General features: G+C 38.2%; 1 protein-coding gene across 1 annotated transcript in view; it reads left to right on the forward strand.

Annotated features, from left to right (window-relative positions):
- CDIP1 (cell death inducing p53 target 1) overlaps nucleotides 1–13,379 on the forward strand; it is a 48,967-nt gene that overhangs the window by 30,208 nt on the left and 5,380 nt on the right. The window contains exons 2-4 of the mRNA XM_027839717.1: nucleotides 3,502–3,600; nucleotides 5,462–5,556; nucleotides 6,021–6,173. Coding sequence (XP_027695518.1) covers nucleotides 5,472–5,556; nucleotides 6,021–6,173 — 238 coding nt within the window. The 5' untranslated portion in view covers nucleotides 3,502–3,600; nucleotides 5,462–5,471. The remainder of the gene's footprint in view (nucleotides 1–3,501; nucleotides 3,601–5,461; nucleotides 5,557–6,020; nucleotides 6,174–13,379) is intronic.

Here is a 13,379-nt window from a genome sequence, read left to right on the forward strand (position 1 = left end):
CTCGATACAGGTTATACATGTGTGGTCATGCAAAAACATAGTAGTTATGTTGTGAAAAACTAATTATATTTCCCTTCATCCTATCTCGCCCCCCCATTTATTCTATTCTCTCTTTTGACCCTGTCCCTCCTCAGAAGTGTTTGCTTCTAATTACCCCCTCCCCCAGTCTGCCCTCCCTTCTATCATGCCCCCCTCTTATCCCCTTCCTTCCTGTTTTCCTGTAGGGTAAGACAGATTTCCATACCTAATTGAGTAACACCATACTTATAACTATATAACTATATAAGCAAATATGTATATATATATATAAAAGCAAATAGCTTAGAACTAGTGCTTAAATTCATAAAATTTTAGAACTTGAAACAATGTCAGTTATCTACACAAATGAAGGGAAGCAAAGTTGCTTATAACTCCAAATAGCAGTCAATATGGGTATTTAGTTTTGAAATATGACTTGTTTAAAGCGCTGTATATTCATCATGGTCATATGGTTTTGAGTTAGGTGTAGCATTTAGCTTTGCTGTGTTCACTGGTCACATAAATACATCACTAACCTGAGCCAAGGTTACCAAAAACTATTTCCTCTCTTGGAAAAACAACTCTTAAACATATAACCTATGGATTTATAGACATTGGGGAGATTGATAGTATCATCTTCATATACAAGCACTGTATATTAATCTTAAGAGTTGAAAGGCACCTTTGAGGTGATCTCATCTGTATGTACCTGAATAGGAATTCCCTCTAAAATATTCCTGATGTTAAGTAGTAATCTTACATTTGCTTGAAGACCTGCAGAGGCAGTCCTTTCTATTTTGGGACAGCTCTTAATTTATTTAGGAAATATTTCTTTTACAGCAAGCTGAACCCTGTTTCTCTGCAACTTCCATTTGTTGTTTCTAGTTCTGCCTACTAGGCTGAAGCAGGAGAAATCTGATCTTTCTTCCACCTTAGAGCCTTTTAAGTACTTGAAGACAGCTATCACGTTCCCTTCGTCTTTTCTTTCTCCAAGTTAAACTTCCTTAGCTTCTTTAATCCATCTTGTGATGCCATGATCTCCTGTCTCATTACTATCTTGGTTGCTCTCTGGATGTGTCTCATCTTTTCAGTGCCCTTCCTAAAGTGTGATGCCCTGAGCGGAACATAATAAAGAAATCTAAACGTGATCTGACAAGAGAAGAGTACAAATGATGGCCCTTGTTCTTGATTCTATGCTTGTCTTAATTTAAATTAAGGTTCCATTACTTTTTTTTTTTTGACTGCCTTGTCATACGGTTGAGTAAACTTTAAGCTAGCAGTCCTGTAAAGCTCCTAGATCTTTTTTTTTTCCTCCGTGTAAACTACTGGCTAGGTAGTCCTTCCCCTATCTTATATTTGTATAGTTGTTTTTTGTGTGTATGCATTTGTTTCTATTAAGTCTCTTCTTATTAGCTTTGACCCATTATTCTAGCTTGTTGAGACTTTGGATCATGACACAAGCTTCCCCTCTTTGTGTCATCTGAAATGCCATTAAGCATGCCATCTTTGTGTTCATTCAAGTTTGGTTTTTAAGAAAATTTGTACATCACAAGGCCAAGAACAGATTTCTGGGGCTTTCCATTATGGACTTTTTCCCAAGTTGACATCCATGTATTAATGCCCATTTTTATATTCAGTTTTTCAACTGGTTCTGAATCCACTGGGTGGCATCATCATATTATCCACAAACTTGAGAGACTTTTGTCAAATGCTTTCCTGAAACTGAGACATAATACAATGTCTGTGACATTTTCCTGATCTCCTAATAATTTAAGAAACAAAACAAAACAAAACAAAAGGTTTTGCTGGATTTTGGTGTTCAGTGTTTCCATCTTTAAATGCTCACAAACTATCCCTTTAATGACCCATCCTAGAATTTTACTAGTATTTTAAGTCAAGCTTATTGTCTGTGTTTTGAAGATTCCACCCTCTCCTCTTCATTGAAAATGAGCACATTTCTGTTCCTTAGTCCTGTGGCACTTCTTTTTCCTCTCTCTTATTATCTATGAATTTTCAAGGCTGAGTAATAATAGTGGTTTGGCAATCACCTATGTCAGTCTTTTTAGTACCAAGGATATAATTTGCCCTGACCTGGTGACTTAAATTCATTGAGGATAATGAAGTCTTCTCTTACTGATCTTTTTAAGGTGCTATTTTTATTATCTTTTCTAGTATAAAGATCAGTATCTGCTTGGTAAAGAAGCATAAGAGTTAAATAACTGTCTTCTCTCCTTTTGTTATTATCCAACCCACTTGAGCAGCAGCAGTCCCATCCCTTCTTTCATTTCCCCGGTATATGCCAAAAGAGTTCTTTTTAGTTTTTTTTTTGTCTGTTTTTTGTTTTTGTTTTTGTTTTTTTTTTTTACAATTTACCACAAGCCTCAGCTCTTTTTGAGCTATAATAATAATAATAAATGACATTTTGAAAGAGAAATTTTTATTCTAAACTTAGTAATTATCAGCAAAAACATTCAAGTAAGCAAAATAAAATGAACTCCACTAATTTTTTTTAAAAGATGTATTGTCTAACAAAATTATAACAAAAATGAACTGTTTGCCATGGAAAGATTTATATGAAGTGATGCAGTGAATAAAGCCAAGCCAAAAGAAAGAATGACAGTGACTGCAAAATACTATTTGATCCCTGCAGTGTTGGACATTGATTACTACCCCCTTCTTTTGGATACTTTCTCCTCTAGGCTTTTGTAACACTACTCTGTTGTGTTGAAATTTCCTCTTACCTGCCTGATTGATCCATCTTGGTCTCTTTTTCTGTGTCATCATCCATAAATCTCCCTAGTGTGGATGGGTATATTCTAGGGCTCTTGTCCTGGGTACTCTTCTCTTCTACAAACGCTCATCAGCTTTCACAAGTTGGACTTCTCTTTCTGCAGATGGTTCACAAATCCTTGTATGCATTTCTCTTCATTTGCTGAATCTCCAGTCCCATAGCTCCATGAAGGGAGCATGAAGGGTAGGCAAAGCAGGAGCTTTAGAAGTTTATGCTAGAGGGAGACGAATGGTAGGGGGCATCTGGGTGTATGTATTTTGGGGGTAAGTGTACTTAGGTAGGGAGTGACTAAAGAGGGGTATTACCTACATCTAGGGCTATGCTACTTAGGTATTTCTGAATAACACCTGAGTGCCCCAGTTCCGGGAGTGGGTTGAAATTTATTTTAAAATTTGCAAAGTGCTTTACATACATTCCTATTTGAGCTTCACAACAACTCTGTGATGTACTACAAGTATTATCCCCATTTTACAGATGAGCAAGTTGAGGCTGAGAGGGGCTAAATGACTTGCTCATGTTCTCACAGCTATTATGTGTCATGGGTAGGATATGAATGAAGACAAAATAAAGAAGGATGTGTCTCTAAATTGGCATTGGGTACCTTCAGCAACACAGAACATCTGGTAGGCCTTTGGTGGTGGATGAGTTTTTCCTCTACACTGACAGCTGTGTTCTTCCTTTCTCTCCCACAGTTCCAGAAGCTTTTGGTTCCGTAAGTGTTGGTTTGAGGAAGCTTAATCCTGTCCTGAGGTTGCCTCAGAAACAAAAGGGACTATCTTCCTTTGAATAAGGTAAAAATCTCTTTTAAGAAATTCACTGAGGAAGGGACAACTCTATCCCAAACTACTACTTTTAAAAGTAGATATTTCCATAGAAATATAGATTCAGAACTGGAAAGGACCCAGAGAAGTCCAACCTTCTTATTTTACAGATGACAAACCAAGGCTCAAAGGTTAAATGACTTGTCCAGAGTCATGCAGTAGTAAATAAGTACAGTAGAGGCAGGATTTGAACCCAGGTTTTCAAATGTAGCACTCCTTCCATTGCACAAACCCTGTAGTATTCTACTTATGGAAGAGGCCGTGCCTTTGGGTCAAATATAAAATGTTGTGCATTCAAGTATTTTTCACAGACCTTGGTGTGACATCCTCTCAATTACTAAAGTTTATTGTTTCTTTCCATTTTACAAACTAGTGAGGGAGCCAGCAGTGACAAGCAGCGATGGAGTGCTGGTCTACCAGTTCCCAGTCCAGCACTGTTATCTGTAGTTATGCCTCCTGCTTCATGTGCTCCCATAGCCCTCTGTTTCTGAAAAGGAGAGATGGTCTGTGATCGAGAGCAGGAAAGTACCTCAAGAGGCCATCCAGTTCAGTCTCCTTATTTTGTAAATAAAAGGAAACTGAGACCCAGGGAGATTAGTGAGTGATTTTTCTTCCAAGGTCTCACAAGTAGTAGACATCGAAAGAAGGATTTGAATCCAGGTCTTCTGACTCCAAAGCCAGGGCTTTTTGTACTGTACCAGAAAAAGATCATAGGCCAAAAGCTACTTCATGATTTCAAATATAAAATATTATTGCCCTCTCTTGGGATATAGTGGATCTCTCCTAACCTTAACCTTTACTTGACCCTACCTAAAGGGAATATCCTCTATCGTAGCTCCTTTGCATAACCAAACTCCTAGAAAAGTGGTCTGTGCTTGTTTGTGTCTACTTTCTTACCTCCCACTGATTTCACTTTGCAGGCTCATTCCCAAACTCATCTCTCAACTGAAACAGCTCATCAGATCTCTTAATTGCCAAATGCAGTAACCTTTTCTTAGCCTGCATCCTTCTTGACTTCTGTGTAACATTTGACACTGTTGACTCCTTTCTATACACACATCCTAGATTTTCATGATAGTGCCTTCTCCTGGTTCTCTTACCTATCCGGCAGTTGTTCCTCAGACTCATTGTCTATGTTCCACCTCCTTTGTATGGACTCCTTGCAAAGTTGACTGGACTTGGGGTTTTTTTCGTTATTAATTTTACTCCCTTCTTCCCTTAAATATTAATCCAAACACTGACCTTTCAGGTCTCAGGAATCAGTAGCAAAGGGTATATCTTCAAATAGTATGTCTCCCTCACTTGTTAAATCTGGGGGTTGGGCTGGAAGATCCCCAAATCTCTTGATTCTGTGTGGGTATTGAATAGAAGTTCTAGACTGTTTGGAGGGGTTCATGTTTACAATGAGACCAGCTCTAAATGAATTGATGGAGATATGAGTGAAGTAACTGTAGGCACATCCTAGAATCTGTGGTTTCTCTATTAAAAGGCATGGAACATAAGGCAAGCTTTTAAGGGACAGGCTTCTGACAACACTGAAGATTCCAGTTTTGACAGAGAGTTTTGTTTTCCAGTGCATTAACTGGACCAGCTTGGATGTCATTTTTTTTGTTCAAAGGAAAAGTGCTGCTTGGGCCAGTTAGTGGAAGGTAGCTCAGCAAGCTGTGGATTATGTTCAGAGAATGCTTAAGTTTGTGGCCTACTGCCTTGCTAGGAAAATGTTTAATCAAAGATTGTCCTGAAAACCTTCAAGCCTGGGCCCAATGAGTTTTCGACCATCCTGAAAACTTTCTTTGCAGTTATTTGGTTAAACTCTATATTTTCTCCATAGGTCAGCAAAGATGTCCAATGACCCCCCCCCTCCCTATCCTGGGGACCCCTCAGCTCCCCTGTTGGAGGAGAAGACTGGAGGCCCACCTGGTACAGGTAGGTCTTTTCATGATGGAAAAGCCACTGGCTTACAAGGGGGCTCCTTAGGGTTCAAAGTTCAGACTGTTGAGGCAGCTTCTTTCTGAGACATTGAAGGAAAGAGCCTGAAGAAATATGTCAAGGGGGCAGGTAGGTGGTGCAGTGGATAGAGCACCGGCCCTGGAGTCAGGAGTACCTGAGTTCAAATCTGACCTCAGACCAAACACTTGTCACTTACTAGCTGTATGATCCTGGGCAAGTCACTTAACTCCAATTGCCCTCACCCCCCCCAAAAAAAAGAAGAAAAAAGAAATATGTCGAGCAACATTGATCTGCCCAATTACTAATCTAAGACTAAAATTCCAGAAGTTCTCTCACCTAGGGAATTGTCAGCTTTCTCCTTTTCTCAGAGGCAAGTTTTAACTCTGAGCAAATGCAGACCTAAGAGAGAAGCTGACAGGACCTCTTCTCTCTTTCTGCAGGCAGAGCCTCACCAGCTATGGTCCAACCCCCTGGCATACCCCTACCCCCACCAGACATTGGGCCTCCTCCCTATGAGCCACCACTTCATCCGATCCCTCAGCCGGGCTTCATCCCTCCTCACTTGAATGCAGATGGTACTTACGTGCCCCCAGGTAAGTTGAGAGGGCCTATAGTAGGAGACTAGTTTTTGGAGAGAATCTCCTGAACCTCTTATTACCTTAATTCATTTTCCCCCTCAGTATAGCTTCCTGCCTGATTGTAGGTAATGGGACTGTCCTAGCTTTGATTCATTCTACATTCTGTGTTTGAGAATACCTGCTCTCCAGCTACTATAAGAAAGACTAAACAATCAACAGTTCTTTTCCTCAAGCATAGTAGAGGGTTTTTGTGTTTTGTTTTGTTTTGTTTTGTTTTTTTGAGGGAGGAAGGCAGACACTGGAGAAGATAACCATATAGTGTAGTTTAAGATAAGTGGCAAATGAATGGTAAATTTAGACAGTAAGTGCTAAAAGCATTCTGTCCTCTTCAGAGATGTATGCATTCATTTTATTTTTTTAATTAAATTTTATTTTCAGCTTCAAATTCTCTCCCTCTCCTTTCCCCCTCTCCTGACCCAGTGAGAAAGCAAGAAATACAAAACGCATTACAAGTATGTATAGTCATGCAACCAAATTTGCTTAAAAAAATTTTTTTAATAATAATTTATTTTTTTCCAATTACATGTGAAAACAAATTTTAACATTCATTTAAAAAAAATTGAGTTCCACATTCTCTCCCTCTCCTCCTTCCTCCCTGAGACGGAAGCAATTTAACATAAGTTATACATGTGTAATCACAAACCAGATTTCTGCATTAACCATATCTAAAAGCAGGAAGGGGCACAAGAAAAAGAAAATGTGTTTCAGTCTGCACTTTTAGGTCCATTAGTTCTTTATCTGGAGCTGGACAGTATGTTTCATCATGAATCCTTTGGAATTATGGTTGGTCATTATGTTGATAGTCTTTTAAAGTTGACTATCTTTACAATATTGTGGTTAATGTATAAATTATTCTCCTGGTCCTGTTCACTTCACTTTGCATCTTATTATACAAGTCTTCCCAGGTTTTTCTGAAATCATCCCTTTCATCATTTCTTATAGCACAATATTTCATCACATTCATTTACCATACTTGTTCAGTCATTCCTCAATTGATGAATATCCCCTCAGTTTCCAGTTAGTTCTTTACCACCACAAAAAGAGCTGCTCTAACTGTTTTTGTACATATGGGTCCTTTTCCTCTTTCTTCGATCTCTTTGGGGCATAGACCTAGTAGTAATATCACTGGGTCAAAGGGTATTCACAATTTCATAGGTTTTTGGGGCATAGTTCTAAATTGCTGTTCAGAATGGTTGGACTAGTTGATAGCTCCACCAGAAGTAGACTAGTGTGCCTATTTTCTCACATGCCCTCCAGCATTTATTATTTTCCCTTTTTGTCATCTTAGTCAGTGTGATAGGTGTGAAGTAGTATCTCAAGAGTTGTTTTAATTTGCCTTTTTCTAATTTTTCGTGATTTAGAGCATTTTTTTCATATGACTGTTGATATCTTTGATTTCTTCCTCTGAAAACTGCTTATGGGACGTGACTCTTATTCTCATAAATTTGACTTAGTTACCTCAATATCTTTAAGATCTTTATCAGTAAAACTTGCAGCAAAGATTTTTTCCCCCAGTTTCCTGCTTTTCTTCTAATCTTAGCTGCACTGGTTTTCTTTGTGCAAAAAACTTTTAATTTTATATAACTAAAATTACCCATTTTACCTCCTGTGAACCTCGTTTGAACAAAATATTTTCCCTTATCCATTGGTTATTTCTTCCACGATCCACTAAGTTGCTTACAACATAACCGTTTATATCTAAATTATGTATCCATTTTGAGCTTATTTTGTGGCTCAACAAAAGGCATTCATTTTCCATGTCTCTAGAACAGGGATTCTTAATCTGGGGTTCAATGAATTTGTTTTTTTAATATTTTGATAACTGTGTTTCAGTATAGTTTTTGTAATCCTGTGTCCTTTATGCATTACCTGAGGGGGTCCATGACACAAGAAAAAGTTAACCCCTGATCCTAAGAGCTTTGGAAACAAACATATAGGTGTCTTTCAGCTATGTATGGCAAGCGTTCATGTGGTTCCAGTTATTCATCTGAGCAAGGTTGCTTAAGGCTTCCACTGGTTAATAAGTGCCTGAAGATCCTCCACTCTTTTGGGCTCTCTTGTGAAATCATACTGTAGCACAAAGTCCTTGAAGGGGATGAGTGAGTAGGGAAAACCTCAAGGTTGGAGTCCTTAGCACAGATGGGGCATAGATTACCTGGCAGGCAACAAGAGCCAGTGTCTGAGGAAGCCCTGTAATAAAGGCAGAGGTGTCATTCATCAAATTGTGGCCTTAATAGGTCTCTCTCCCTGAACCAGTGACTTGACTAAAGGTATAGTAAAAATAATTTTCATTTATTGTTTTGGCTGCAGTCTGTTAAGCTTCATTTATAATAAATATATACTGTTTTACAAATATAACGTTATTATAAGTAGCTTCAGGAAATGAGCTCAACCAGCATAATGATACCATGCAGTCCTAAAAACCCTGCCTGATTTCCCAGATAAAATCAAATACATACATTATCAAATGACTGCAGGAGGTTATTTTTGGATTAAAAGGTATAGAATGTTAAAGAACATAACATGTAATTTCAGAGACCCTCTGATGTACAATTTTAACTATCTCAACCCCCAAAACAAACAGTTTTAGTTCTTGCTCAACAACTTCTTCCTCCCATCTCTACCAGAGTACACATACTAACTAGCTGGATTGAAATCTGAAGCCTGTTCCAGATATTCCCCTGGCCCCTGGCCCTGCTTTTTTTGTACCACCCTTCTTCAAAATTTCAGTATATATCAGATCTCTTTGTACTTGTAGATGGAGAGGGATGACTGAGTGGGTAAAAAAGCATCATGGTGACAGAGCACTAGCTTTGGAGTCAGAGGGCTTGAATTCAAATTTTGCCTTTGGCACTACATGCATGACCTTGGGCAAGTCATTTAACCTTCCCAGCCCTTAGTTTTCTTATCTGTGAAATGAGGTGGCTGTCACCTCTCAGTATAGGTCTGTATTTGTGATTCTCAGTCATTAAGCACTCATTAAGCACACCCTGTGTACCAGACACTGTGCTAACAGCACTAATAGCAGGGTAGGGGATCAGAAAATAAGGTGGTTATTTTTTTTTTGTTTGTTTGTTTGTTTTTTTTGTGGTGAGGCAATCGGGGTTAAGTGACTTGCCCAAGGTTACACAGCTAGTACATGTCAAGTGTTTGGTCTGAGGTCGGATTTGAACTCAGGTCTTCTTGATTTCAGGGACGGTGCTCTATCCACTGCGCCACCTAGCTGCCCTAAATAAGGTCATTATTTACAAAGCAGTTAGCACAGTGCCTAATGCATCTAGGCACTTCATAAATACTTATTCCCTTCTCTCCCCTTGCTGGAAAAAGTGGGATTTGGGCTGAATCTTAAAGAAATTTTGCAAGGGAAACTAAAAGTTGTAGGTGAGGGGACAGTATTTCAGGCATGGGGGACAGCCACAGAGCAAAGGCAGTGAGATGGAGATCAAGTGTCTTGTTGAAGGAACATAGAGTATGCCAATGTGGTTGGATTGTTACAGGTATGAAAGGGAATGTGGTATAGGAAGACTAGAAAGATGGAGAGAAACCAGGTTATAAAGACCTTTAAATGCCAGATAATTTTATATTTTATCCTGGCGGTAATGGGAGGGCATAGGAGTTGGAAGAGGGGTGACAGATGAGTGGAGGATGGATTGGATTGGGTAGAAACTTGAGGGAGGGAGGCCAGTTAGAAATCTATCACAGACAAGAGGTAGTAGAGGCCTGTACTAGAGAGGTGGCTGTGTGAGTGGAGAGAGGGGACTTTTACAAGAGATGTTGTGAAGGTTGAAACAATAAGATTTGACAACAAACTGGATGTTGGTGAGCTGAATGTGAGTGATGAGGACGATATCCAAGTTGTGAGCCTGGATGACTGGGAGAATGGTGGTACCCTTAACAATAATAGGAAAGTTGGGAAGAAGGGGGTGGGTTCAGGGAGAAAGATAATGAGTTCTATTTTGGACATGTTGAATTTTGAGATGCTTACAAGACATTTGGTTCTAGATGGCCAAAAGGCAGTTAGCAATGTGGGACTGGAACTCAGGAGAGAGACTAGGGATAGGTATTTAGATCTGGGAATCATCTGTATAGAAATGATAATACATGACAGCTGACAGAATCATCATGTGAGACAGTATAGAGAGAGAAGAGGAGGGGAACCAGAACAGAGCCTTGGGGGATATACTCAAAGTCAGTTAAGATCCAACAAAGGAGGCTGAGACGAGCATTCAGGTAGGAGGAGAACCCAGAGAAAACAAATGCCCTGAAAATCTGAGGAGGAACTAGGATTCATGATTTATTAGCATAACCAGGTTCATAGTGAGCTCCTAGGCAATAAATAGTCCGAAGTTACAAACCTGATAAGTTCAAAATATAAAATTAAAGCCTGCTGTGGTTATTTTAAAGTTGTCAGTACTCCCAGGTATTAGGATTGGCTTATAGCTATAGGGTAATCTTTGAAAATCATCCATCTTTTGTACCCAAGTAAACTCATATGAAATCGTTCCAAAAGTTTACAGCTCCTTTCTCTCATTTATATATGACTTGCTACATTCCTTTCATAACACATTCCAAGTCAAACCACTGGTAAAAATTAACAGTCATAATGATAAAACTTGTGAGATTTTACACAGAAAAATAATGGAGATTGGGAATCATTTTAATAGGGTACGGCAGCAGGATTCAGATTTCTAGGTAATATCACCAAATTAATAATTTAAATATTGCATAAATAACCTATTTCACATTTTGATTACATTATAAATATTCCCAGCTCTTGTAAATGGATTCTTGTAAAAGTTTTTCAAGCTCTTGTTTAGATGTTCATAAAAGTATGATGGTGTGGGGCAGCTGGTGGTGCAATGGATAGAGCACCGGTCCTAGAGTCAAGAGGACCTGAGTTCAAATCCGGCCTCAGACACTTGACACGTGGTAGCTATGTGACCCTAGGCAAGTCACCTAACCCCAACTGCCTCACCAAAAAAAAAAAAAATTAAAAAAAAAAGTATGATGGTGCTTACTTTTTTACTGCAAAAGAAAAAACTGTTAGAAGAGTAGTATGAATTTAGGACCAAAGCCAGGTTTTAATAAACTGCTGTGGAATCATCCCATCTTGTGGAGAGGGAAACAAGTATCTTTAGTTTCTCTGTATAAAGGCAAACTGTTCAAATAGGTAAGCTTTGTCCAGTTGTAGATTTTGCAAAATCCATGTTGCCCTTTAGTAACAACCTAAAACTTTGAAAACCAATTTTCTAATTACCATGTTTAGAGGACCACTGAATTTCCATTTACCCATAGGAGAATTTCTTATTTCAGTTTATATTTACAAGCTTGAAAACTCATAAAGGCATTTCTGCTATCACAGGAACTTATAGATTAAGTATCATGAGTTAATAGGATTTCCAGCTTCCCAGAGTGTCTTGTACTATTTACCCACAAAACAAATAAATTCTTATATACCTTTAAATGTTTAGATAATTGTTTTCCAGAAGGAGGAATGCCATGTCCCCCAGGAAGATGCTTCTACTATTTGATTAATATTTTTTTGTGTCAGGGACCTCTTCTGATGAAGTCTGTGTTCCCCTTCTAAGAATAATATCTTTAAACAATAAAACATAAAATACATGGGATCACAAATGAAACCTATATTGAAATGTAGTTATTAAAATATTAAAAATCAAATTCATGGATACCCTTAATTCTATCCCTAGATATCTGGGAGGTGGGAAGTGGGCATCATGTACTGTGGATCACAGATTAAGAACATCTGCTCTAATAGGGAGATATATGATTACAGTATTTGTGAGATTAAGCATAAAATAAATCAAAGTCTCAACAACTGTCAGGTAGTACTATACAGCAGGCTATTTCAGGCTTACAGACATAACTCCTAATATAATAATGTTTGTATAAAATAAGCTTTTAAGAACCAAGAACAAAAGAATGTGATAAGCAAGCAGTTTATCGGTGTAATTCTTAGTAAAATGAAAAGTACCTCAGTTGGATAGCTGCTAGAGTGACAGGCTTAAACTTAAACAGCTTATCATAAATACAGCTCACCCAACCACAGTTTCGCTTTGAGATAAGGCAAAGCAATACAAATTTTTCCACAGGGAGGAGAGACCAACTCAGAAAATGAATGATTTTTATCACACTGAAGTTAAGTAATGTCAGTACATAGTTCAAGGGAACCTCCACAGTCCTCCATCCTTTTTGATAGTGGGCATTCATAGAGTATGAGTGGTGAGGGAGATGATGGAAAATGAGAGGGAAAAGATCGCTTTTAAGAAAAAAACACCAATTTCATATGTTTAACTTCTCTAATTCCCCTTTTTAACAATCTCTGAAGTGCATCCAGAGAAATGATACTATGGGGGCAGCTAGGTGGTGCATTGGATAGAGCACCGGCCCTGAAGTCAGGAGGACCTGAGTTCAAATCCAACCTCTGACCAAACACTTGACACTTACTAGCGGTGTGACCCTGGGCAAATCACTTAACCCCAGTTGCCTAAAAAAAAAAAAATTAAAAAAGAAATGACACTATGGAATTTAGTATATATGACATTGATAGCAAAGTTTAATCTCGTTCCCCCCATAATTTGAAAATTCATAATCAAAGAGTGACGCTTGATATTTTTTCAGAGTCATGAATTAGTCTTTTGTCAATGCAGTAAATCTCAAAAGCTTAAAGACTATCTTTCTTTTTGTATTTTTCTCTCTTTTTGGTTTCTTTTTTTCCTTTCCTGGTTAGACCAGATCAAGGAAGAAAAAAATTGACAAAATTGGGCTCCAGTTCAATCAGATAGTTTTGGGGAAAGTTTCTTTACTAAAAAACTTGCATTTCCTTCAGACTGACTCCAATTTTACTAGGGACTGTTTTCCCCTTTTTGCTGAACAAGATTTGTTTTTAGGTAAAAAGAAAAATAAACTGATGAAAAAATGAAAAATTTGCTGGGATTCACTCAGAGAACTCAAAGTGAATACAATATGTTAAATACCTGTGTGCCAAACACTGTGCTAAGTGATTACAAATATTTTCTCATTTTATCAATCATATATGTATTAAATGCCTACTGTGTGCAAGACCCCGTGCTATGCAGTGGGGATACAAAAAGATACTAGAAAACAGTCCCTGCCCTTAAGGAGATTACAATAACTACAACC

The sequence above is a fragment of the Vombatus ursinus genome, unplaced genomic scaffold, assembly GCF_900497805.2.
Source record: "Vombatus ursinus unplaced genomic scaffold, bare-nosed wombat genome assembly UNPS02014832.1, whole genome shotgun sequence".
Taxonomy (NCBI): Eukaryota; Metazoa; Chordata; class Mammalia; order Diprotodontia; family Vombatidae; genus Vombatus; species Vombatus ursinus.